Source organism: Trachinotus anak, unplaced genomic scaffold, assembly GCF_046630095.1.
Source record: "Trachinotus anak isolate AG129_WGS33_773 ecotype Australia unplaced genomic scaffold, CSIRO_AGI_Tana_v1 ptg000028l, whole genome shotgun sequence".
NCBI lineage: Eukaryota > Metazoa > Chordata > Actinopteri > Carangiformes > Carangidae > Trachinotus > Trachinotus anak.
In genome coordinates this window covers 14450134-14475737 of record NW_027273879.1, presented here as the reverse complement: position 1 = coordinate 14475737, position 25604 = coordinate 14450134, and the positions used below count along the sequence as shown (strand labels likewise).

General features: G+C 40.3%; 1 protein-coding gene and 1 long non-coding RNA gene across 3 annotated transcripts in view; one reads left to right on the top strand and one right to left on the bottom strand.

Annotated features, from left to right (window-relative positions):
- The window catches only part of grin3a (glutamate receptor, ionotropic, N-methyl-D-aspartate 3A), a 41548-nt gene that overhangs the window by 9470 nt on the left and 6474 nt on the right, over positions 1-25604 (top strand). Inside the window, exons 3-9 of one of the 2 annotated variants that reach the window (XM_071465990.1) lie at positions 11885-12554; positions 13223-13606; positions 14442-14587; positions 16890-17005; positions 17778-17929; positions 21535-21696; positions 22112-22182. In XM_071465990.1, coding sequence (XP_071322091.1) covers positions 11885-12554; positions 13223-13606; positions 14442-14587; positions 16890-17005; positions 17778-17929; positions 21535-21696; positions 22112-22182 — 1701 coding nt within the window. Of the gene's footprint in view, positions 1-11884; positions 12555-13222; positions 13607-14441; positions 14588-16889; positions 17006-17777; positions 17930-18303; positions 21109-21534; positions 21697-22111; positions 22183-25604 lie in introns of those variants that run through there. The other variant, XM_071465991.1, reaches the window with a different exon arrangement.
- Positions 468-23836, bottom strand: LOC139611361 (uncharacterized). The gene is made up of 3 exons (XR_011686301.1): positions 23634-23836; positions 1229-1318; positions 468-941 (listed from the first exon to the last, which is right to left on the bottom strand). It is a non-coding gene; the product is annotated as an uncharacterized lncRNA (long non-coding RNA).

The window sequence follows — 25604 nt, the reverse complement described above, 5'->3', positions numbered from 1 at the left end:
TAATTACCATTTTAAATGCAGATTGATCAAAACAATTTGTGCTCCCTCACCACGCAATAGCTTAAACCTGCAGTGTTTTTTGCAACTTAGAAGCAGCCAAAATAAGCTGTAAGCACAACACTGACATCCCCTTTTAAGTTGATGTGACAAACTTGTTTGCACACATTTTTTTTCTATTTACACACCATGAAGACACCAAGGAACATTAGCATTCATTTGGAGTTGTGTTTCTAGCTGCCTGGTGAATGCAAGTCCTATATTCCTCACCCTCCTCACAACTACTGAGGAATATATATGGCTCTTTAGCAGCTGAATGCAGTTTTTTTTTCAGCTGCTTGGTGATGAGAGCCATGAGAGTGAACCATAAAAGTGCAATGGTGATAATACTGTGAGTTTCATACAACAACCTCTGTCACACAACTTGATATGTGATCTATTGTTAATATGAAAATATTGATTATAGCCACTCTGACATTAACGGTATAAAGTAAACATCTAAAACTGCATCTACTGGTCAACAAAAATATATAATCACAAAATTTTAACGATAACACATTTGTTTTGCTTTGTGGTGTTGCAGAGTTGTTGTGAGTGGTGAAAAACACTCTGGATAGAAAGGAAAATCAAGTACATTGCATACAGATACCTGACAACTGTGAAACCAACCTTGAAACCAAGGGGGAGAATCTCCTTGAACAAAAGACCAAGCTGTAATTTATAGTCTTCTTTAAAACAAAGCCAAAGACCAAGATTGGCTACTTTATTGCCTCACAGAAATAAGGTTCTGGGCTTGAACCTGGGCCTTTCTATGTAGAGTTTGCATATCCAGGTACTCTGGCTTCCACCCACAGTCCAAAAACATGTTCACGCGGTTAATTGGTGGCCTGTCCAGGGTGTATTTGCCCAATCTCAGCTGTCATTGGCTCCAGCCCCCCATGACCCTATAAGGATAAGCATTATGGATAATGAATGAATGGAAAAAAGCCATAAACTGTCCACTGTTCAGAAGCCTCAACACAGAACATCTGGAATGCATTAGCCTGATATTTTTACTTTCTTCAGTTCCCACATTCGAATACCCCTACCACAGGTACAGGTTCAGGTTCAGAAAGGACACAACAAAGTGAACATATGAGAAACAAATAAAAATGAAACAAATTATTAAAAAAAAATTACAATTTTCCACATTGTTCCACTGTGGTGCTGTCAATATGTGTCCTCTTTCTACCTTGTCTCCTCTATAATCCTTTAGCTCTGGGACAGCCTTCTTCACTCACATCTGGCAGATGTTTGGTCACACTCCAGCTAGAATGTCAGTCTGGAAATTGCCAAAGAAACACATAATTCATACACATCTGCACAGACACGTGCATGCACAACCGCGGAGCATATCTGAAGGCACACCATATACACTCCATCACTGCAGCAGTGTGGTGAAATGATAACGTGTGATGAATTGCATTCAGCAGCAGAGACGTGCAGCTGCATCTGCATCTGCAGCTGGGCCACTGTACTTTATATTGCTGAGATATGAGCAGTGAAGAGTGTGTGATCACACACCACTGCATTATAATTAGAGTTTGACCTTTCCTACTGAGATCTCCTCAAAACACCTGAATCAGCAGAACGATAGTCCCAGGAAGAGAATCGTTTGAAGAAGGTGAGCTTGGAGGAGCTGGAGGAGATTTCAGATTGTGCTTGCATTGCTTTGCTTCATTTTAAGCTGCTTATGAGATGTTGATTATTCCTCCAGTGTTTTATATATTCAATTCAATTCAATTCAATTTTATTTGTATAGCGCCAAATCATAATATACATTATCTCAAGGCACTTTACAGGGTAAGGTCAAGACCTTACTTTGTTACAGAGAAAAACCCAACAGTTCCCACAACGAGCAAGCGCTTGGCGACAGGGGGGAGGAAAAACTCCCTTTTAACAGGAAGAAACCTCCAACAGAACCGGGCTCAGGGTGGGCGGCCGTCTGCCTCGACCGGTTGATATCACAGAACAAAAAAAAAAGGTGTTACAGGACCTTTTATCAGGTTTATAAGAGACCTGTTGTTGACCCTCTGAGGGCAGGGGATTTACCTGAAAAGGTTTAGTTTTCTATGTTGGATCTAATCCAAGCTAGGGATTTGGAAAAGTCTGCAATATGCCTGGTCCAGGAAAAGTCTAATCTAAAAGTATTAGATTGTAAAATATGATAGACTGTAACCATCTGTGGAGGCTGTGGATAAGAAGGTATGTTTGTACATAACCTGCAAATACAAAGAAATGTTGTTTTCTCCAAGAAATGTCATTCCCTTTTTTTGTAATTCAGTGTCTGTAAAGCCGTGAGACTGTTTAGACCATCTGATCATATTCATGCTTCAGGGATTAATATTTGTTGACTCACTTTTCTTTTTTTTTTCCTATTTCAAGGTATCTTTCTAGGTTATAAAGATTGCTGATAAATTGAATCAGGGTCCTGACTGTCATCCATAACCATTTAGTTTTGTTCCACATAGAATGAAATATATTTGTGTGTGCAGTTTAACAATTGTATATGGGTATCCTTTTCCTTTTCTTTTTGAAATGATCTTGAATCTGATAGTGGAGACAGGGTCTTTTAGTGGTCAGATACACCAAGTCACCTGGATCATTTCTCATCTCTAACACCATGTATGATTCCTGTGGATTTTCAATGTGGCACCACATGTGGATGATGGGTTTTTTCACGGTCTCTTGTGCTAAACAAGGAGCTAAACAATATTTTTGTTGTCTCATGGTCTTTATTGTTAAATACAACTAATACAGCTAATTTTTCCAATGTCCTCATTACTCTATTGTCTGTCCCTTGTTTTCGACGTAGCAAATGCCATATGTCAACAATCAGTGTAGACAGAATGCTAAGCATTCAGATTGTTTCATTCAGTCATAATATTCCTCATAATGACAGAGAGGGGGCTGTAAACTGCCTGAGGGAGGTTGAGATATGAAAAGTTCCTGAAAGTCAGACTCTATATATATTCAGACTTGATTTTGCTTCAGGGCTGTTGGACATTTAGACCCAGGAGAAATGTTTAGTCACAACCAAGTCTGATATTATTCAGTAATGATGGTATTTTCATTAAGCCTGAGTTCAGCTGAGGATCTGGGGACAAGGTGGATGCAAGCCTGGAAAATAATGAGATGACAAATCTATTGAAAAGTGAACAATTGAAAATAACAAAGGCACGTAATTTGTAGTTGCTTTGCATCTTTTTGTGGTTGTTTACCATCTCTTTATAGTGTGTTCGCACTTCTTTGTTGTCGTTTCTTCTTTCACATATCTTTGTGGTCATTTTGACTCACTTTATGGTTGTTCTGTGCCTGTCTGTGGTCATTTTGCTTCTCCTTGTAGTCATTTGACTTTCCAACAAAAGAAATTAACAGCCACTTCAAACGGAGGCTCTGTGCCCAGTTGCCCCATTTAGGAATCCTTCCATGTGTACAACATTTGGCGCAAAATTATTATCTTTAATATCAGGAAAAAAGTATGCTAGCAAACACAGATAATGATCAAGGAACACACGAGTTGAATCCAAGGATTTTAACCTGAAGTCCAAAAGTAAATATGCAAGAAGCTGTCATTCACACATTTTGGTTCTGTGAAAATAGAAGCAGGTGAAGCAAGTTAGGCAAAGCCGTGAAGATAAAAAAAGAAAAAAGCAGGCAGAAGTTCCTCAGGACAGTCTCCACCATATTCACGTTCTGATGCACTTTATAAGCTACATTGACTCCTAATTCCCCACCTGTTGCCAGCAAATTACTGTGGCAGCATAGAGCTGTGGCAACAAAGAAAATCATTGAACTAATTAGACACTGCAATTAAAAAATCATCAACCAACCTTCCTCAAGCTCAGTGCTTATGATTGAAGCCAATCACATACTGTCACGCAGGGTAAATGTTTCTTAAACACCGATGATGATAAGTTATCATGTTTACATCTCGACCCTCCTTAATGCAAATCAACCTTTCCCAAAAATGGTTTCAGATGTCTTTTTTGTAAGAAATGAAACCAGTCTCAACATTATTAGTAGACTTTAAAGCAAATGAAAAGATTAAAAGGCGGAAAAAGCTTGATGGTACCATTATGGTAAATGAAACATATCATCTTTAAAAGATTCTTCCTTCTTACTTTTTCTAAACTAGTTTCTTCAAAAACCACTGGATTTACATTGTAAAAATCAAGTCATGATTAACATTTAAGCTTTCCAGATAAGAAGTTGTTGGCCTTTTAGGACACTAATGGTTCCCAATCTGACCTCTGAAAATGAAACAATGTCTACATCAGCCTCCTTTCACAGACCGCATATGTCTACATGTTGAATCCAGCTGCCCTTTGTGTCTCCAAATGAGTCTTTTGAATACGAATAAAAGCCAAATTATCCCATTATCTAAACCTTGGATTCAACCTTTGCGTTAAACCACTCAAACCCAGTGGCTGTCTTAGTGTTAAACATGCAGTCATTTCCAGTTATTTTAGAGTTCCTTTGGGAGAGTACTGCCTTTGGTTTTGCATTAGAGCCAAGAGCCATGGCATCAGGTGCTTGCTGGATGAGCTGACCTGGAGGGAACTGTCGTGACCACCAGAGTGTTGAAGCCAGAAACCATGTGACAGATGAGCAGCACAGAGGGTGTTGCAAGTCTCAAGCTGGACATCGAAACCCTCCAGGGAACCTGTTGCGTAATTATTATGGAGTTATGGTTGCAGAAGAGTCACTGGCCAAGCCATCAAGCAGTCACCAAGAGCAACAGCTGATGACATATGCAGGTGTTTGTCATCAGACAACTGCAGTGTTGTAGGGGATTGTGGCACATGAGTCAGTGTAGAAAGCACCGGCTAGATGCTAAACCAGTTCCAGTGTTTTTAAAAATCCAGATTTATGCAGATGAGGGAAATATCTTCCCAAACAATTAAAGATGTCCATAGACATCATACAAAGATGGGTGACAAGCCAAAGAGCAGAAATGTAAATACACTAACATTTGGCCAGATATTTTCCTGCAGGAAATGCAGTAAAACTAGAGATCAGGTGTCAGGTACAGGACTTCCACAGTGATAGTGATAGTGAGTGAGGGGGCTACTGTGGAATTTTAAATACAGACAGAAAGTGATGTTACCGAACACCTGAGTGTGTGATCCTCATTAATCAAGATGCTCCAGGCCATTTGGTAATGAGATGACAGTAATATGCAATGTATATGTATATATTGTATGCATGCATGTATGTATTGAAGCAAGTAGGCACATCTCTCAGTTGAAATTGCTGCAGGGACTGAGAGTCAATCAGGCAGTCGTGGCGTAACATTTGGCTGGTGTGTAAAAGAGGCCTGAGTATATGGAAGTTTCAATTCTCCATTGAAAGTGGTTCTTATGAAATCTTGCCAATTCTTACTACTGAGGAAAATTTCCAGCCTCTCGAGATCACATTTGTTCTGCATGTTTAGAATATTTATAGACTAAATATAATGACATAAATAATGCATGGCTGAAAAATGAAACAAAAAATAATCCAATAATGTAGAAAGATTCCATTATGAAAAACCAGATGATTAGTTATTCTTTACTTCAAATAGAGGTAATTAGTTACTGCTGGCTAGCTTTTTACTTGTTTGTTGAATATTACTCTCAGTCTCATCTCTCTCTGCATTTGCAAGATCAGAAAGGGTCAGGCTGTACCATGGATAAACTCTCCAGCCCGATGGTCACATCCCAGATCATTTCTTTCCATTTCCACCGACTTCCATTTGCTGAGCGCTCTGAGCTGCACTTTTTTTGGCTTTTATTCATTCATTCATTCATTCGGCCCTGTGGGAAAAATTTTTCAATGCACATCACTTAGCATTATGTAGTGGAAAAAGCCCAAAAGGGACTCTGGAGTATAGTGCAGGACAGCGAAGGCACACTTGTAAAGGAATTCTGTCTCCTGCTAAGACTCTTTTCTTATGATTATATCTTACTATTTTGCAATCATCAGCCAAAAATCTCCCTGCTATTCAGAAGAAATGTCAGAATCTGTTCATACAAGGAATATAAAATTTGAATGGATGAGTGGATATCCATGGGCTTAAGACTGTTCAAGTGTTCTATCCTGTGGCATCAATAGGTCACCAGAGTTTCCACTTGCACATAAAATACTCCTAATCTTAAAAGGCTGCTAGATTCTAAACACTGAAATCATCAAACTGGTGTTGTTTCAGCCAACATTTTAGTTGTATTGTTGACACATACACAACTGTGTATGACAAGACAGAGGACCCATTTATGCTTCATCAGTGCCTACACTATATAGGCTACATTTCACAGTGATGGAAACAAAATCCCTTAGGAAACACTGTTTATTGTTCGTATTTTGGACCAGTGCCATTATTAATATTTATAAGTATTATAAGTAGTATTTTTAATATGAATATGCCAGTCATTATTTTTTTTAAACATACACATAAGCTGCAAGAATAATGTAATGCTAGTATGAGGCCACCTGGCCTTGGAAGTAACATGCTAACAATTGCAGCGCAGATAAGCACAGATCAGATAAACACACAGTCCATTCCTCATTCTTTTGCTCTTGTATTTTTGGTTGTGAAGCCGTTGGAAGAGAAATTGCCATTCAAAGTCTTTACAAAGTATCACTCATGTTACAGCCCCAGGCACACCACTTCAACATGTGGAGACACCCAAAGCTTGACAGACCTGCTGTGCCTTGTTGCAGCTGTGAGGAAATAACTGGACAATCACAGTCTTGAGGAGAGGTTTCGTGGATTTTCAGTTGCTAAATTGGCTTTGTTTCATAGTGATTCATTTGATTTATAATTTATCATAACTTAAGTAGATGAGCTGCTGATACTAAAACATCCCCACATGTTAATTTCTTTAAATACAAAGCTGACGTGTGAACACATCCCAAATAAATTTAAATGATCATAGCTCCATTCAGCCAATATGGGGATGTACTTCATTTTTAAACTTTAATCCTGATGAAGACCACTAGGCTTGAAACATAGTCCATTTAAATATATTTCTGATTTGGAGTCAGCGTGCAGACCTACATATGATGTGTGTACCATATAATTATACTCCTTTTATTTTAAGTGTAAAGAACAACATGGGGTATACTATTCCAAAGTATCTGTATTTATAAGTGTGTATAAACCAGTGAGAGGGTCTGATAAGGTTTGGCCACCAGTCTAAGAAGCTGAGGGTGGAGGCACTGAGTAGGGGCCAAAAGATGTGATAACAAAACCTGGAGGAGAGAAAGAGTAGGGAGCACAGAAAGAAAGAGAAGGACAGTGTGGGAGATCCTCACATAAATACTGTATATAAGCCCTGGAGATGCATACACACAGATAAACTACAGGGGGTAAAAGTCTTGTATTAACAGATAAGATACAGCCACGACAATTTTCAGCAGGTTCTCTTTTCATTTTTCCTCAGTCCTTCTTGATAAAAATCAGCTGAAAGTGATGCATACTCACCAATGCCAAGTGTAGTACCCTGAACGTGCCAGCCAGCTGAGCTATGAAGATAGAAAGTGCTGTATAATAAATGTCCCCTCTGAGGCTTGTATCCTCTCAACTACTGTAAGCAAAACACTTTCTGTTTGCTTCGGGGAGGGACTGGTTTCACAAGGAGGAATACCCTTGGCAGACGCTTATGTTGCTAAAAAGGCAGCTGCATTTGCTCATTTCTGTCTCTTTTGGTGTGAAGAACAAGATGTTTTGATAGGTACTTAAAACCAGCATGCAATGATGTTGATGAATATTTTTGCATTTATGGCCAGTGATGTGGACATAAACACATATACCATACATTATCCTCAAAGTCTTTGTTAGGTGATGCTGGAGGCAGGAACATGAGGCAGACACTCAGTAAATGTTGCTGTGTAATACATGTGATTCACACAGATGTCCCTCAGCATAAAATACCATCAGGACTCCTCTGCCTGAAATGCCATCATTCCTCCATTTCATATGGAGGAACGGAATCATGTCGCATTGCATAAAAAGTGAAACCATAGTTTGTATTTAGATTGTCAGAGGCGCTGTAGCAACTCCAGATGAAGAAGTCGTTTTGGTCTTTGTTTGACAATAAGAAATTACGAAAAAACCTGATGTATCCACCAAGCACCAAGCGTGTCCTGGGACTAGTCATCATCGTGCTGGTCAGAAGGGTTATATCATTCAAGCTTCTCCAACCAACTTTCATTAAAAGCAACGCAAACTTCTGTAGAAGTGATTAGTTACTCAAAAACAGCTTAAAAGTTTATTTTAAAGAAGAGACATCTGGAAGTATCAGACATTTAATTTAGATTTTATGCAATTCAACTGAGAAAATAAAAACCTTTAAGCTTTAAGTGTTCCTCACCTGAAGCGGTCTGGGGGAATCTTTTCACACTTGCAGTTTTGCTTTCATACACATGAAAACTGTTCATACCAAATGAAAATGAGCTCAACCAAAAGTATTGATTTCATTAAATGTGAAAGCTGAACTGCCAGAATATCGATAGTCAGGAGAACAGGCACAACAGGAACACTAGATAATATTCTTCTTTATTAATCACTTCAGAACTCATTCTGGTGGAGGATGTTTACAGGTATTTTTCCTCAGTAAAAGTAGCATCACTGCACTGCAACAATGCTCACAGTACGTAAAGTAAAAGTGATCAATGCAGGAAACGTTCCCTGTGGGTGTTATGAGTAACATTTTACTTTCTAGTTGGTTGAGCCACAACAGTTGGTTGAACATTTTACAAACTTCTGTGTAGTTTAATTTATAACAATGCATAATAGTTAAGCTCATCATACTGTCAATCTGATTTTAATTCGTTAAGCAATTAGTAACTATAATATAATGATGTAGTGGACTTGGAAGTACCATTTACCTCAGAATTGTAGTGGAGGATCAACTGCAAGTACTCAAGTAAAGTAATTTGTACTTGAGTAAATATACTTTACTTTCCAATGAATAGATACAGAAAAAGAAATTATGTCCCCTTTGCCAATGCTTCTTCTTTCAGACTGAAGGTGATGCAAACCCATTTTAGACCACACCCGGACTCACAAGCATCCTAAGTCATCACAAACAGTCCTGTAAGTGTGTCTGTTCAACTACTTAAACTACTTTAAACTAGTCTGATTAGAGGAATTCAATACTTCATTAATGAAAGGATCCAATCAGGATGAAGCTCAGAGGTAATGGGAATCTTGAAATCTGATTATGTGAGTGAAGGAGCAGCACTTTAACTTTAGCTCATTGCTTCCTGTCTGCTCCCTGTTTGTGTGGGAGAGGAAAGGGAAATGAAATGGTCCCTTACATGCGAAACTTATGTGCTCAACCTGGACACTCATATCCACGTTTGTTGCAGCGTGTAATGTTTGTCATGCTAGTGGGAAAGAGCAGTGATGGCACGGCCTTTGAGTGAAAGAGAGCATCTCTGACTTTCTAAGAAGCGACTTCCCGCTGCAGGCGAAAATGAGAAACACTCAGCTCCACTTATACAAACTCCACTCTGCTGACATACCCTGCCAGCATTCGTCTGAAACTGGCTGCAACTTCAGATGAAACACTCTAAAGACATTATCAACGTCTTGACTAAACATAAAGTATAAACTGTTGGCTTTTTCCCAAAAATATGACATTTCACTTTTAACGTGCAACGCCCTGTGCACTGTCAGAAGTGTGCAAGAGCATGTCAATTCCAGTGTGCTCAGCCGTGGGAAAGAAAACACTCCCCAGGTAGCTTCATATTTACAAGCAATAGTGAAGACACTGACCTTCAGACAGACTAGTTGAGCTGTCAGCTTGGTTTAAAGCCCGTTAAAGACGGAGGAAAGTAGACAAGGTGGTGGAAAGGGACATTTTCCAGTGAGCAAGGTGACACAAACGAACATTTCGGAAAAGGTCACATCATTTACATCATTACCTCCCGAAGGCGTATTGAAGAAGTGTTCACCTCCCCACACAGAATGGATGCCTGCGTTCCTGCTTACATCCAAACATATCCATTCCAATAGACAAGTGTTTGCGTGTGTGTGTGTGTGTGCGCGTGTGTGTGTGTGAGATTTTGTGTGTCTGCTCCGGTATCTGACACTCTCAGACAGCCAGTAGCATGGCTCAGTGAGAGAGATGGCGTGATCACTGGACCATGGTCTGTCTTATCCTGTCACACACATACACACACACACACACACACAAACACAAACACGCTCTAGACAGCCACTGGGGCCACCAAGATAATACACCTCTCTGGTGCTGGTGTTACACCATTAAATTGGAATTTTTGTATAAACTAACCAAGGGTAAAACATAAATCGTACTTTTAAGCCTGTAAATCCCAGCTACAAAAAAATTAAAAAAAAATAAAAAAGGTGATATTCTTACTGGCAAATGAAAAAAAAAAAAAAAAAAAAAAGCAAGCCAGCAGAAGAAAACTTATTCAGCTGCTGTGCATCTTGCAGTTAATTTGATTGCATGAGTTGAACAGTACTTCATGCACTCTCACTCTGCGTGTCTCATTAGAGAGACAAAGTGAGAGTTTCAGCTTTCTGTGATCATAAACAAGATAAATGTGTGGATGGAAGACTGAATAAGAAACTTAATGAAAAAGGACTCTACAGTCTAGTACAGTCCGGTCGGTGGGTCATTGGGTTGCAGTGTTTGTCAAACATGCCATGAATTCAGCCTAATCTCTGTTGCATAGTTTTGAATTGTGATCACTGTTCCTGTTGCTGTCCTCATCAGGAGAACTGAAATATTGGTCATTCGTTGTTGAGATGCTGAAAAACGACCTCTGCTCACCTCCACAAAAGTCAGATGAAGCGCAATTTAGTTACAGCACAACAAAACAACAACAAAAGGAGCAGCCTGGTGTGGATCAATGGGTCAAGTGCTGTTTTTTTTTTCCCTCACCGAAACCAAGACGCTCTGTCAGAATTGTGGAAAATGGTGTTTCCTCTGTTTTGATGGCATCAAGTGGTCTTCAGCCTAACTGGCCCACCTCCATAGTCATGTTTGCTATCATACATGTATAATATAGCAAAATGTGTGGACCAATTTTAATTTTTGAAAAAGTTTGTTAAAACCCACCATCTGAAGTTCACAAACGTATTTTATTCTAATAATTATATAGTAATTTTACACACAAGTTCAAAACTACTTAGCTACTGCAGTAACTACAGCCCACACCACATATTTATTTGAAAAATTTAACATTAAACTTCTCTGAAATCTTTTATACTTGTTGAGTGAATGAAAGGGTTGAATTGGAAGAGCAATGTTTGAATAATTTGTAAGTCTTTGTTAGTTGACCACTTAACAGTGGACAATATGGCATACGGGATGACACCAATTATTGGTTAATAGTCATTAACCAGATGCATTACTACAATTGCTCACTAGTGGGCAACAGAGACAGACATAGTTCACCTTGCTCCATGTTACTGAATCATTCAAACCAAGTCTGGCTGAATCAAAATGACCCCTGGCCAGATCTGCAGACTGGGCAGTGGCAGACTTCCATCATATGTACTGTGACATGTTTGATGAGCTCATTGTCATCTTGTCAAGTCTGCAATAGTGCTTTCAGATCTTGACCCCAATTTCTAACTTTGGAAACTTAACTTAAAAGCAAAGTCTTTTTTTTCAAAAACATACGGATCTGTATATTGTCCAGAGTTATTTCTAGCAACATATCTGCATGGAGTGAAATGCCCATGATAACTGAAATTACACGCACACTAAAAATTATGTTTCCTGTTTTCTGCTGTCCTCTTTCACTTCCATCCTCCTTCCACCACTTTTCCCCCTTTCTCGCCTTTCTCCTGTTATTTCTTTTTTCTCTTTCCCCACATTCCCCTCAGATTTCTATCCAACACATCATTTGAGGGCCAGAGCGGCTACATATCCAGAGACAGTCACAGCCAGAATGTCATCTCAGAGGCCCATCACTACATCTGGTCCCTCCAGCTGGACCCCCTCGGCCAGCCAACCTGGACCCGCCTGGGACGCTGGCGCAGGGGGAGAGTTCTGATGGACCAGGGGGCCTGGCCAAGCCATGCAGGTTCAGGAGTTGGAGGCGACTGGCGCCGACCCACAAGGCTGCACTTGCGGGTTGTGACGCTGGTGGAGCACCCATTTGTATTTACCCGTGAGGTGGATGGGGACGGGCTGTGTCCTGCAGGCCAACTGTGCCTCGACCCACTCACCAATGAGTCCTCAGTTTTGAAAGGACTTTTCCAAAACCTTGCGGGACCCAACGGATCTGTTCCTACGGACCTGAAGAAGTGCTGTTATGGATACTGCATTGACCTGCTGGAGAAGCTGGCAGAGGACATGGGCTTCACTTTTGACCTGTATATTGTTGGTGATGGGAAGTATGGCGGATTTAAGAATGGTCGCTGGACGGGATTGGTGGGTGATCTGCTCAGTGGCGCTGCCCACCTGGCAGTGACTTCTTTTAGCATTAATTCAGCCAGAAGCCAAGTCATTGACTTCACCTCACCCTTCTTCTCCACCAGCCTCGGAATTCTGGTCAGTGCTGCTCTTCTCTTGCTGCCTCACTTCTCTTTCTCCTCATTATATATAGATTTTTCTTTTTTTTTTCCTTCCTCTCCACTTCCTATTACTCACTTCTGCTACTCTTTGGGCCTTCCCTCTCTGCTCTCTGTCATTGACCTCACCTCAACTCTTTCCGCTTGGTATGCTGGTGGCCAGTATCAATATGGCAGAGTTTTATTACTGCAAGCCCTACGTTATTGGAATCTAATGCAATTCCCCATATGGGGCTAGACTGGTGAGGAGTGAACAGCTTTGTGAGGTGACCCTATTACTGCAATTACTACAGCTTGTCTCACCAGTTGACAGGCATAGTGATGGTGGTAATCACTCTGTCCTCTCCTCCTCTTAACATGCCACTACAGAGGTAGATGTTCTGCTTTATTTACAGTGGATGTCTCTTCCATTGTCCATTTTATTTGTATTTCCTCCCCCCATTTCACCTTAGGTATCCTCTCAATGAACAACGTCACAAAATGCACTTTTACCTTTGCATCTTATAACATTACACTGTTGGACTGTGGAGCAAATTTATGTCCTATTAAGATATGGCTAATTAATGTGTAGATTCCTTGTGTGATATCTTGCCTTTACAAATTTTAGTTACAAGTTCTCCAATCCTGTGTGCCCCACTCCTCACCCAGGTTCGTACTCGTGACACAGCTGCACCGATCGGGGCCTTCATGTGGCCTCTCCACTGGTCCATGTGGCTCGGCATCTTTGTCTCCCTCCATGTCACTGCCATCTTCCTCACCCTGTACGAGTGGCACAGCCCTTTTGGTATGACACCACGTGGACGCAACCGAGACCGGGTGTTCTCCTTCTCCTCTGCGCTCAACGTGTGCTACGCCATTCTCTTTGGGAGAACGGTGGCCATCAAGCCCCCGAAGTGCTGGACAGGTCGTCTGCTAATGAATCTCTGGGCCATCTTCTGCCTGTTCTGTCTGTCCACCTACACAGCCAATCTGGCTGCTGTCATGGTCGGGGAGAAGACCTATGAACAACTGTCAGGGATACATGACCCTAAGGTACAACAGTCAGAAAGCTACAACATACAAATAACCACTATTTCTAGTTGAAGTTTAAAGATCCTAAAAGACATTTTCTCAATGTCTTACTTTGAGGGACGGGTTCTTCTGTGATCATATTTATGTCTGCCCAGCAGTTTTATTTATTTTACATCAGAGAAAAAGGGGGACGAGACTCAATTAGAAAATGCACCAATCACTTGAATCTGAACCTGATGACGGTTGGTGGCTGATTAGGACACCATTATTTGCCTTCCCTATGTTTATTTTTCCTTTACTTCAGTTGAGGTTAAAAGAGACCAAAACATTTCCATTTAAAAAAGTGGTTTTGAAATTGACTGGGTTTAGTTTTGTTTCTTCATGAATTTCTGCTACACCGTCTGTCATGTCAAACATGGCTCAGTTTATGATAATTAGAAAGCTGTTGTGGAATTTCTCTTTGAAAATGTCCTTGATGAACACTCAATAAAAACACGGACTAGAAGTTTGAGTATTTGTTCTATATTTTAGAAGAGCCACTCCACACTCTTTAGTCAGCAAATTTATTCTTTAATGAACCCACATTTATAAAAGGCAACTGAGGTAAGATAATTAATTCTTTTTGCCAACTCACCAACCCTCTGAATTGCAAGAGCGCAGGAATATTGAGAGTTGGTAAAAGAAAAGTTCTTGTAAGAGTATTCCTTTTACATCTGGGAATTTAAAAATGCCATCAATAAAAAGAAAAAAACAAAAACAGAAACGGCAACCAAAATGAAAAATACCAATATTAATATGAATGCTTTTTGACGACATTTTAGAAGAAACACTTCAGTTTCTTCCTGCTTTCCTGCAGTTGCACCATCCCTCTCAGGGATTCCGGTTTGCCACAGTGAGAGAAAGCAGCGCAGAGGACTACGTCAAGAAGAGTTTCCCTGAGATGCATGAGTACATGAGAAGATACAACGTCCCGGCAACACCAGATGGAATCCATCACCTCAAGTAAGAAGACGTCATACACATACATACAGTTGAGCATGCACACACACAAATTTTCAGGTGCACACATTTTACTCTTCACTAAAACAGGTTCCACCGTCACCTGTCCTCCAATGTTCAGTAACAGTTACCTGTTAGTATCATCTTTCCCCTAAAAATCTGTTTCTCTCAGGTTGTACAAATGGTAAAAAAGAAACTGTATCATCTCTGAAAAACATTAAAAAAAAAAAAAAAAAAAGAAATCCAAGTTGCACATCCAAGGAAAATCAAAATCTGAGGGAAAGAAAAAAAAAAAGAAATAAAAGTGTGTCGTTCCCCACTGCAAGCCTGCCTGTTCGCATTCAGATCTCACCCTCCTCCTTACCCTGCCATTGCTGTCATCCTAAGCTGCTTCGACATTCAACTGGCATCCCCGTGGAGCAAAGCAAGAATATAGTGAGCGAAGGCAGCTGGAATGCAGGCCTAGGCTGGTTAGGACAGAATTTGAATGGATGAAACATGATTTTTTTTTTTACTGAGCTTGTAATATGCTGATTAGAGGGTTCAAGGAAAAATGTCATCTTTAGAAAATTACAACCGGGGAACAAGACAGCAAACAAGTGAGCCGCGATGCAACTGTGAATACGCTGTGCTGGGGGTTTACTCCAACAAGGAGCCAGGCATTACTTATCAGTTACATTATCATACTGAAAGCCGCGTGTGTATTATGTGAATCATGTTATAGTTTTACATAGTTTCAACAGCTATTAAATCTAGGTAAAGCCACTTTCGTATTAAAGCAGAGCAGGAGCTATTCCTCAGTAAAGTCTCATATGAGAATGAGTTTCACAGAACACGGCTGAGCCTTGAATACAAAGTACAACCATTTATTACAGAGGATTTTCACCCTGAGTGACTTGGTCTTACTTCATGATGGAGACTTTTCCCTGATCAACATCAAATATTCAGCACTAATAAAAAAAAATGTTGTGTCTCACATTGCATTGTATGAAATGAAGTTGCACTACAGAAATGGCTCCCTGTCACCAGTGCTGTTTTCCACTCATGCCACTGGGATGATTCAACTCTTTTTATAAGCATTATCCACAGGAAGATGATGCAGAAGAAGAGGAAGCATCATATTGGTTCGTTAATTGGCTGATGTCAGGGTCATGCTCCGGTCATAAAATACATAACAGCCGTGGAAATACTATGGTGGAAAGACCAAGGACATAAGCTGCAAGCTAATTCAGCCTGTAATAATCAACAGCCAGCTTGTGGGTAGAAGATAGCAGCGGATTTTAAACTCCATCCTTGATAACAAGCAAAAAAAAAAAAAAAAAAAACTATCTTGAAAAAAAATGCTTCTCTTTGTAGCACTTGTATCCCAGTAGGATTTAGCTGCAAGTAAAGACATTTTAGAGTTGATTTGTAAAAGCCTCACCAAGTGTTGTCACCTGTGTAACAGGCTTTGAACGATGAAGACAATTAATTGGCAAAAACTGGTAGACAGGCAGTCATGCCATATGATCAAAGGAAGTATTTGGAAATCTCAGACAAGGCAAAAGGTTGAGAGAAATCTATTAAAACATTTCCATCTCATTTGCGGTGACTGTTGTAAACCGCCCTCTGATTAACCACCCACAAGCTCAAAGCAAAACAAGTCATTCGCACTTGCTGTTAATGCCTCATTCATTGATTCACTTCTTATTGTTGTGTTAAGTCGGGTTGCGTGTTTATGATGTGAAAGCGTAAAACAAAAAGGAGTGACATGCGGACAAAAGCAGGGAAAATGAGAAATGAGCAGACAGGGAGGAAGATAACACTAAGTGAAGGTTCATTCCAGTTTATGTCTCAGGGGGTGTGAGGTTAGTTTTTCATGTGAATTTCAGAGGGTGGTTTGAAAATGTGTGCGAGCTTCTGTGGTTCGTTGCCAGAGGATGAGATTTTAGTTACTGATACGGTCAAATTTGTCACCACAATGAATTTGGGAGTGTGACATCCATCATCCATCAAATTCAAATCCTTAAATTTATCATTCAGGTCAATGCTTCTGTTCCAGCATTACAGTTACAGCACACACACACACACACACCCACACACACACAGTATGAAATGCCATATATTTGATTATGACTAATTCTACATTCTTTATTTGTTACTGTTTGCAAATAGCTTAACATAATTTTAGGATCCCTATAGTTTCTGTGTCTGGTGCAACAGTTTGTTGTTATCTGAAGTGCATGAAGCAGAAAGTGTGTCGTCTTTATGTTACATCCGCTCTTGCGTTGCACTCAGAGGATGTCTTTGTGTTATGTGGTTACAGGGCTGACCCTCAGAAACTGGACGCATTCATCATGGACAAAGCTCTGCTGGACTACGAGGTCTCCATAGATGCAGACTGTAAAACACTGACGGTTGGAAAACCCTTTGCAATAGAAGGTAACACATCCAAGCTTCTTATATGATGATTTATTTGCTCATAAAATGATATTTAATATAGAAATTGGAAGGAGGGGGTGTTCCATTTCAGAGGATTTGTTGTCAAAGCAGTCAGGGATTGGTTGATTAAGAATTAGGCATATATGTTTTGGTTTTTAAATATCACTTGATATTAAGTAGTCTTTCTGCATGACTGCAGACTAACTGACCAGGAGCCCTTGAATTTAACTATATCAGCCACTCAACACCTCAACAGCTGTTAATCTTCTGCCTTTCAAAAGCTTACATTCTCTACTGTCTACTGTTAATCTCTGGTCCATTTAGCAAGCCTCTTCCTCCCACTGTGAAAATGTTCCCTTGATGGTTGCTTCCATTACAGACCACTGCAGTCCCACATTCCTGTGTTGTTGTTAATTACTTAATGCACCCTTAAGCCTTCAGGATACAATACAGATCAATCAGTGTGCTTCCTACCAAGACGAGGTACCTCTGTAATTGGCCACCGCGGAATTTGTCACACTTGTCCTGGTATGCAAAGTAATTCCAAGATATACTGACATTTTCAAGTAGCAGCTTTTATCAAAATTGTCAAGACTGCCTTCTTTCTGCTCAGCAGCTATTTTTTCTTATTCTTGTGCACAGCCATAAACCTGTAAAATAATATAATGGTAGCATATGGTTGTGAAGTGAAAATGATTTTGTTGTGACAGAGGAGTCAAGAGTCTGTACTGAGTGTTTTTGTGTGTGTGTGTGTGTGTGTGTCCACTGGCAGGCTATGGCATTGGCCTCCCTCAGAACTCTCCTCTCACCTCCAACATCTCAGAGCTTGTTAGTCAGTACAAGTCAGACGGCTTCATGGACATGCTGCATGACAAATGGTACAAGGTTGTGCCCTGCGGGAAGCGCAGCTTCGCTGTGACTGAGGTAACACCAGCACCACCTGCTACATGCAACAGCAGCACATCATTGTTTCTGTTGATGGAGACATTTGAAGAGATGATGAGCTCTGACTTACAGCGTCATCTCATCACAACCAGTTAAACGACCGGTTCAAATAGAAAAGTAATGTTGTGTCTAAAAGGAGCTAATAAATTATACCTCTTGTCATTTCAAATATTTCATAACTGTATAGAAGTATGTTGTCTATCTACCACTTTCATGGAAGTTTATTTTACAAAACCCTTCAAACACATCCTCACCAAGGACTCTGCTCCTTGTTTCTGACTCTACTATCAGGATGCTTGCCCTGCACTCCCTCCACAAGATCCATTAACAGTAATTGTTCCTCTCTAATTCAGACCCTGGCCCCTGACCCTCCAGCTGCTGTCCAACCTGTGTCCATAACATCAGTCTCAAGCAGTCCAGGCCCTGTGGTCCATGTTTTTGCTCTGCTATTACAAAGCACTTAGCTCTTAGCAGCCTGGCCATCTCCCCTCCCAGCTGTGACTTTGGAATCCCTTAAAGCTTCTCCTAGCCCAGTACAGACTGCACACTCCCTGCTTTCAAGCCTGAATTAAGAAGTAACTCTGTGTACCTCCTCTGCCCCATCTTCTTCCTGTACTTGTTCTTTGCTCCTCATTATTTATTTTCTCTTGTGTACTGTGTGACAGGCGATATAATAATCAATTGCTTGTTCATAATTAAGAAGCACTCATGGTGCGTGCCTTTGAATGACAGCGTCGCCAAAATACCAAACACATGAATGTTAATTACCATCTAATGAGGCTTGTATGAGCAGCAGAAGTGCTAGAGTGCAGAGCCACAGATTTGGTGTCACCAAAGTGAACCATTTTCCTCCGTGTAACAGCTAGACTTGTTATAGATGCTATCTACACTTGCAGACGTTTAAATTGCTCCAGGTACATTTCATTTTGCAGCATCATGCCTCCTCTGCCTGCCTACAGTGATGGCAGAGAAAGCTGCTCGCCCAGTATTGTGTTTCATCTGTGTGTCATTTAATTTTCCATACAACTGCAGCAGACAGCTGATGTGCAGAAATCACAGTATGATGATCATGTGCACGCTCCTATTCCTCATGTTAATGCTGTAGAATATGACATCATAAAATAAAATCCATCCTAGCTGATGTTTAAACTTGTTTTAAACTTACTTGCAAATACGGCTTCGTCGTCACCTAGAAAGTCCAACAGAACCAGAACATTTTGGCACAGTTACAATGTGCTGTCACAATGAACACTGGACAACATCAGCGGGAAATTCATGTGATATAAGCAGTATATGAATTACTGACAAGGCTGGCTCGATTTAGTCCTGCTCAGCATTTTTTTTAGCAATCTTTTATTCCAATGAATGGCTGCTACACCACCAGCAGCAACAGCGAGCCTGGGATCCTGAAAAGATGAAAAATCTGATGGATTGGCTTTAGCGAGGCAGCCAAACTCTCTGGCATCCTGCCAGCTCCCTGTCACCCCAAAGAAGTTGACCCCCTTTGAAGTAATAAAATCAATACTAATAAATGACATATTATTCAATTAGCTAACATTAAGAGGGCCAAGCTTAACATTAGCAATAATAAATTGTAATCAAAGGGATGCAGATTATGAGTGTTATGTGCTTTACTGAAGTTATTTGTAGATTTTTGCAGCAAATATTAAGCAATGAATCAGTCAGAGTAGTGAACCAAAGAGGGTAGAAAACATAGTGGAGTTGTGAAGTGTAAGATCACAGCGATAAATTATTGTTCTATGTGGTTGCAAGAGACAGGGAGTGTGTGTGTTGCCAAAAGGTATGTGCCATAATGTGCAAATCCAAAGAATAACTGTATCTGTGAGGAATGTTGGAGTGGGTTAATACACACTAAATTGCATTGCTTTTCATTCAGTGGAGTGTATTAGATTAGTGTCATGTATGTTCAGTAAGCTTGTCTTACTGTTAAAGGATAATAAGGCTGTAATTTTATTTTCCTATCCTACTGCAGTTTGAAATATGCTCCCCTGCAGTCAGATGCTACCACTGTCTCTATTTCCCGGCTTCCCAGGAATCATCAGCTCCCACTCTTCGAAATTTCATTATAGCCAGCTCGCCAAGTCACAATACTGCAATGACGAATTTAATCCATCATGTATTCCCTCCCAACACGACTTTATAATGCAATCATTGCAGCTGCTGCTGTATCCCAAGCAGTTCCATACTCTGCAGTGAAAAGATGCTTATGAGAATGTGCATCTGCAGTAACAGCAACAAGTGCTCAGTTAAGAAAAGTGTGATATTACATTTGGAGATGGCAACACATGCAGACTGCTAAAGCATTTCTGAGGGGGTTTAGAGCAGAGTGACAGCAAAACAAGATCTGAAGAGGAAACAAAAAATCTGAATCTCAGTAAGAGGTGTGATTTCCCAGAGCGAGACAAAACGAGGGTTTTTCTTAAGAGCTGAAATCTCAGTGATGATGTATATGTCCAGGAGAGGTAACTGATTACATTAATCATATTTCAGATTTCACACGTTTCTGAAATATGTGTTTCTTATTTAAAGACAAACTGCATTGTCTGGTTCAGTATTGTACACATGCATTGGCGCTTTTACAGTACTGTAGTGAGTTTGTAATGTCAGTTATTCAATTTGAAGACTTACAGTATCACTTTTTCTGAGTCTCAAATCTCTTCACATCCATTGTTTTTATAGAAAGCTTTTACAGCTACAGCTGCAGTGATGGCAGTGTTAAGTTATGGGGAAAAAAATACATGATGCATTACATTTGTCAGTGCAGTGTATTGTCTGTGCATGCTGTTTTTAAATGGAATTCTGAAAACAAAGGGAGCCGATGACTCTCAGGAGGACGGCAAAAACTTGCTGTAATAGAGACAGTGGGAACTTCTGACTGCAGTGAACACATCAGTGGGTTCACACCTTTCATGGGTTATAATGGCAAAATAATAAGAAAATTACACTAGTGTTATCATAACAAGTGCTGGCTGCATACACCAACCAAAAGCTACTGAAGACATCTGTTTCAATAAGATAAGCTTGCTCATGGATGGAGTTTTCGCATTGTTCTCAATTATTATTATTTTTTATTACAGTACAAACAAAAAGCACAGTTAAAAAAAAAAAAAGTGGTAAAATTGCTATACATTTCATAGTCTTTGTGTCATAGTGAATTAATCAACCTTAAATTGCTGTGCTAAAAGTGTGCTTATATATATATATATATATATATATATATATATATATATATATATATATATATATATATATTTATATTTTTTTTTAGTATGATGTGGCTGCATAAAGAAATATACACAGACCATGGGGATTTAAATAAAGGATTTGATCAATAATTAAACATGAATGTTAAAGTTGTAAAAGCGGAATCTTGTTTTAACTTGTTATGTGACTGTTTCATCACAATGCAACACAACCTGAGGGACTTTTTAAGTGTTGTACTTCCTGGATAGAATTTTTCAGACAAGTTCTCCATTAGAGACAGCGGTTATGCATCTTCACATCTCTCCTCTTTCTTTCCCTGCCTTCCACCAGTGCTCATTAAAACTCTTGTCTCTCTGCAGACACTGCAGATGGGCATAAAGCATTTCTCCGGTCTGTTTGTGATGCTGTGTGTGGGCGTGGCCTTATCTCTGCTGACCACAATAGCAGAACATATTGTGTACAAGCTGGTGATCCCGAGGGTCAAGGAGCCACGCTTCAAATACTGGCTGCACACGAGCCAGGTACCAAACACACACATGTGCACATCATGCCACAGTGAAGCACACTTTCAAACACAAGTTGGAACACAGCTACACAGCAGCCAGAAGAGGTGTACTGACTACTTTAAGTGGGCATACATTACAACATTAAAGTACTCCACTACAAATAAATGACTAATTTCAAAGTACACAATTATAGCAGCAATGTGGACAAGTGAAGTTCAGACAGTGACACAGTTTTGATTGCTGGTCTCTTTCTCTCTGTCTGTCTCTCTCTCCCTCTCACTCAAACACACACACACACACACACACACACACACACACACACACACACACACACACTTTAGAGTGCCAGTAAACAGCAGAATAATCACAGAAAAAGAGTCAAATCTTTTCCGCTAAGCATTTGACAGCCAATGTCTTGCTTCTTTTCCAGAGATTACACCGGGCCCTCAACTCCGTCTTCGCTGATGACAAACTACCAACTGTTACCAAGCCCGAAAAGAGGTACTGTCCATGTCATTGAAAGCTGGTCTCAGTTCAGTTTCAGTTCCATCCAATGAATCCAAAAGAAGAGTACTGTAATGCATTGCTGCTTTATGCAAGTTTTTTCCAGAATTTGATATAAAGGTCCCATAGTTTACATTCTTCTGGTATTTTATGTGTTTTGAAATCTATGTTTGGACAAACAAATATGTTTGTTTTATTTTGTTTCCTCTACATTTTCCTGTCTCTGTATCTTAGTACATTACTTCATTCAGAGACATGTCAAAGAGGTGACCATTTACAGCAAATGGTGATATAGTTAGATTTGGTGGAAAAGGCTCTGCTGTTTGAGAGAACTCTCAATGAATCCAAGCAGCGATTTTGCTGAGAGAGCTAATCCCCCAAAACAAAATTATTGCTCCCTGGTTAATAACTATAAACAGGGGCACATAAAAAAAAAAAAACAGCCGCTGTGATCTGCCACCCTGGATATGCAACAAGCACATTTAAATTTCCCCTGCATGCTAGCAAAGCCCTTCTTATCTGAGAAGTAGCTCAGACAACATCCTGGCTGCCCCCAGATAAATACTGGATGTGGCAGGATGCTAACAGTATCCTGATTCAAGGTAAATTCTCAACTAAATAAAACCATGTTTACCCTAAATGCTACCAAACACTTCATATTGAGACATAACGCAATACTATTGATTTCTCTCAGGTGAACACATGTCAAGGTATCTTGACACAAGGTAAATATCCTAAATATCCTACAATTAACCATAACCAGGTTTGAGTAAAGAATTCTTTGAATGATCTGCTAAATTGAATGCACGAGCCAAAAGAACCCCCCCCTCCAAAACAACCTTAAACCAGCTTCAGTCATTGTTCTGTTTACAATAGGTTATAACATGCCCTCCGAGCAGCACTATTTCTTCGGGGCAGACTCCAAAGCAAGAGGTTTACTTAGACAGCTCTTGATGAGTAAAGCAATGAAGTTTGATGCTGAACTCTCAACATTTCTTCTAGACTGATAAGTACAAACTTCGGCTATGTAACAGCAGCGAAACTTAAAAATAGCTTCTTTAAGGTTTGAGCAACAAATAGCACATGGACCTCATTTAAATAATAGCAATGCAAATAAATACATGTAAATTGCATATAAATAAAGAAATGCTGCCAATAAAGACACACACACACACACACACACACACAGTGCAAGTGGATACACTGAGATTCAGCAGCACAACAGCACCTGTGAGCAGGCTGGGGCCAGGAAAGCCAGTGATTCTTACTTATCATGACACTGGATCACAACAGCAGTGAAGCTGGACGAAGAAATAGCCAATAACAATGCAGGCCCAGTTATCTCACTGGCACGGCCCAGGAAGCACGGCGTGCACTGAGCCAGCACATGCCATGTCACTGGCGCTGGATGAAAGCACAAGCAGCACAGCAGCAGATATTTAGCTTACCCCCGGGTGCGACGGCGAGTCGAAACCCGGCGAAGGCCCCTGGCAGAGGGGACGCGGTCTGACAGCAAACAGCTGGAAACACGGCCCCTGTCCGGCTGCCGTCATGAACTGAAGGCTGACTGACGGGTGCGAGGTTCAGTTTTTAATCCAAGTCATCCGCAATGAGAGGCACATGCAGGTACGACCGGGTGAGCTGCTGCAGGTCACAATGACCGCGATGTACACCTGAGTGAATGTGATTGGATGTTACTAATTACACAGCTGCCAATGAGCCAATCGTTGCACTGCAAACTGCTGGTGACAATGGGCCAATACAAGCGCGACCTCAGTCAAAGTTTTAATTTGAAATACTTTTTTTTTTTTTCAGTTGAAAAAGTGCCATAAAATGTCCGAGATTAAAGATAGTATGGGGTGTCATTATATGAGTCCATATGATGTAACCTTGATTCACATTACACATGCACAGAAAGCGTTTCTAGCAGGCCATTGGCCACTTTATCATGCTGGGGATAAGTGACATCAATTAACATCCAAGTGGCAGTTAGGGGAACATTTTTAATCAGAAGCTAAATAGAATGGTCAGTCTGTTGGAAGTTAATTATCAGTAAGGGATATTGGGGAAATAATCTCATGCTGACGTCACAGAGTATTGTTTGGCGCAGCAGGCCAGAGAGGGAGATTTAGTAAATCATGAAAGCTTCATTTTGGGCAGCTTCAGTGTCTTTTCAAAGGTTGCATGTGTGCAAAGGTTGCATGTGTGCACTTTGTCATATTTGATTTCTGCTCATGTTGCCATTTTAACGTCACTCTGGAGCTTGACCACATAAGTATATCTGATGTAGAGGGAAATTTACTCTCTTTTAAGCCTCTAAGGAGAGATCAAAACAATCCTCAACCTTTTGCTGAGCAAAAGATTTTATTACACCCTGCTGCTCTCTATTTCACATCCATCCCTACTTAGCGAGGCACTCTGAGGGGACACTCAGGTGGAGCGCTCAAAGTGGGGATTAAGTACACGTAATAATTGTGGAGCCAAGGCCATGTGACGGATGCCTGTGGTAATGAGGATAGATTACCTACTCCTGCATAATTATGCTCATTCAGTCAAGCTCTTCTGCATCGTGGCTGCACGTTGTCGAAGAGTCAGAACTTATTACTGTCATATTGTCCGTGTCCTGCAGAAACCTTGTGTGTCAATAATGTCTGATGTGCAAGCACTGTACTAAAAGAGGAGGCGATTTTGTGCTGTACATGGTTCCAGCTTGGGGCCAGTTACAAGAAAAAACACAAAAAAAACCCCTCAAAGTATTAAAGCTACTACTGCAGTCCATTTTAAAGACGTGTCCTACTGTGTATCCACCTCTTTTTTGCACTGTAATAGAAACACAGTATTACATAACCAAATGGAGCACATGAGTAAAAGTTAATGGTTTGAAACAACTATTTAGGATGGAACCATAATACATTTCATTTCCTAACTGTGATAACAAGGATGTAGAAAAACCCAAAGGCATGAAAGAACTGTCTGACTGAGCGAATTAGGAGCAGTGTCTGTAATAGCCTGAAACACTCTCTGATGGCCAATTAAGATCGTGTGATTTAGTATCAAACGCAGTGTTAAGGTCATGTAGTGCTAGAAAAGGCCTTTCACTTCTAGTGGATCAATAATATCAGTTAGGATGTCACTGCTATGCTCTTTTTAATTGAGAAATTAGATGGGGATAGGACCATTGCTTCTCCTGTTTATACTTTATTACACTATAGCTATAATTACTGAAATCTGTTACACTGGCATTTATCTTGGTGGCACATTCTTTCACTATATTACCCTTAATTTCTTATCCAGTTTTGATTTTTGCTATAGTCACTTATCTTGTTTAACCTCTGTTTCATGTGTATTTAAATGATCTGATATTTTCTACTTTTATACTTGAATCCTGGACTCTGTCCTGTGCAGCCATCCGGCTGCAT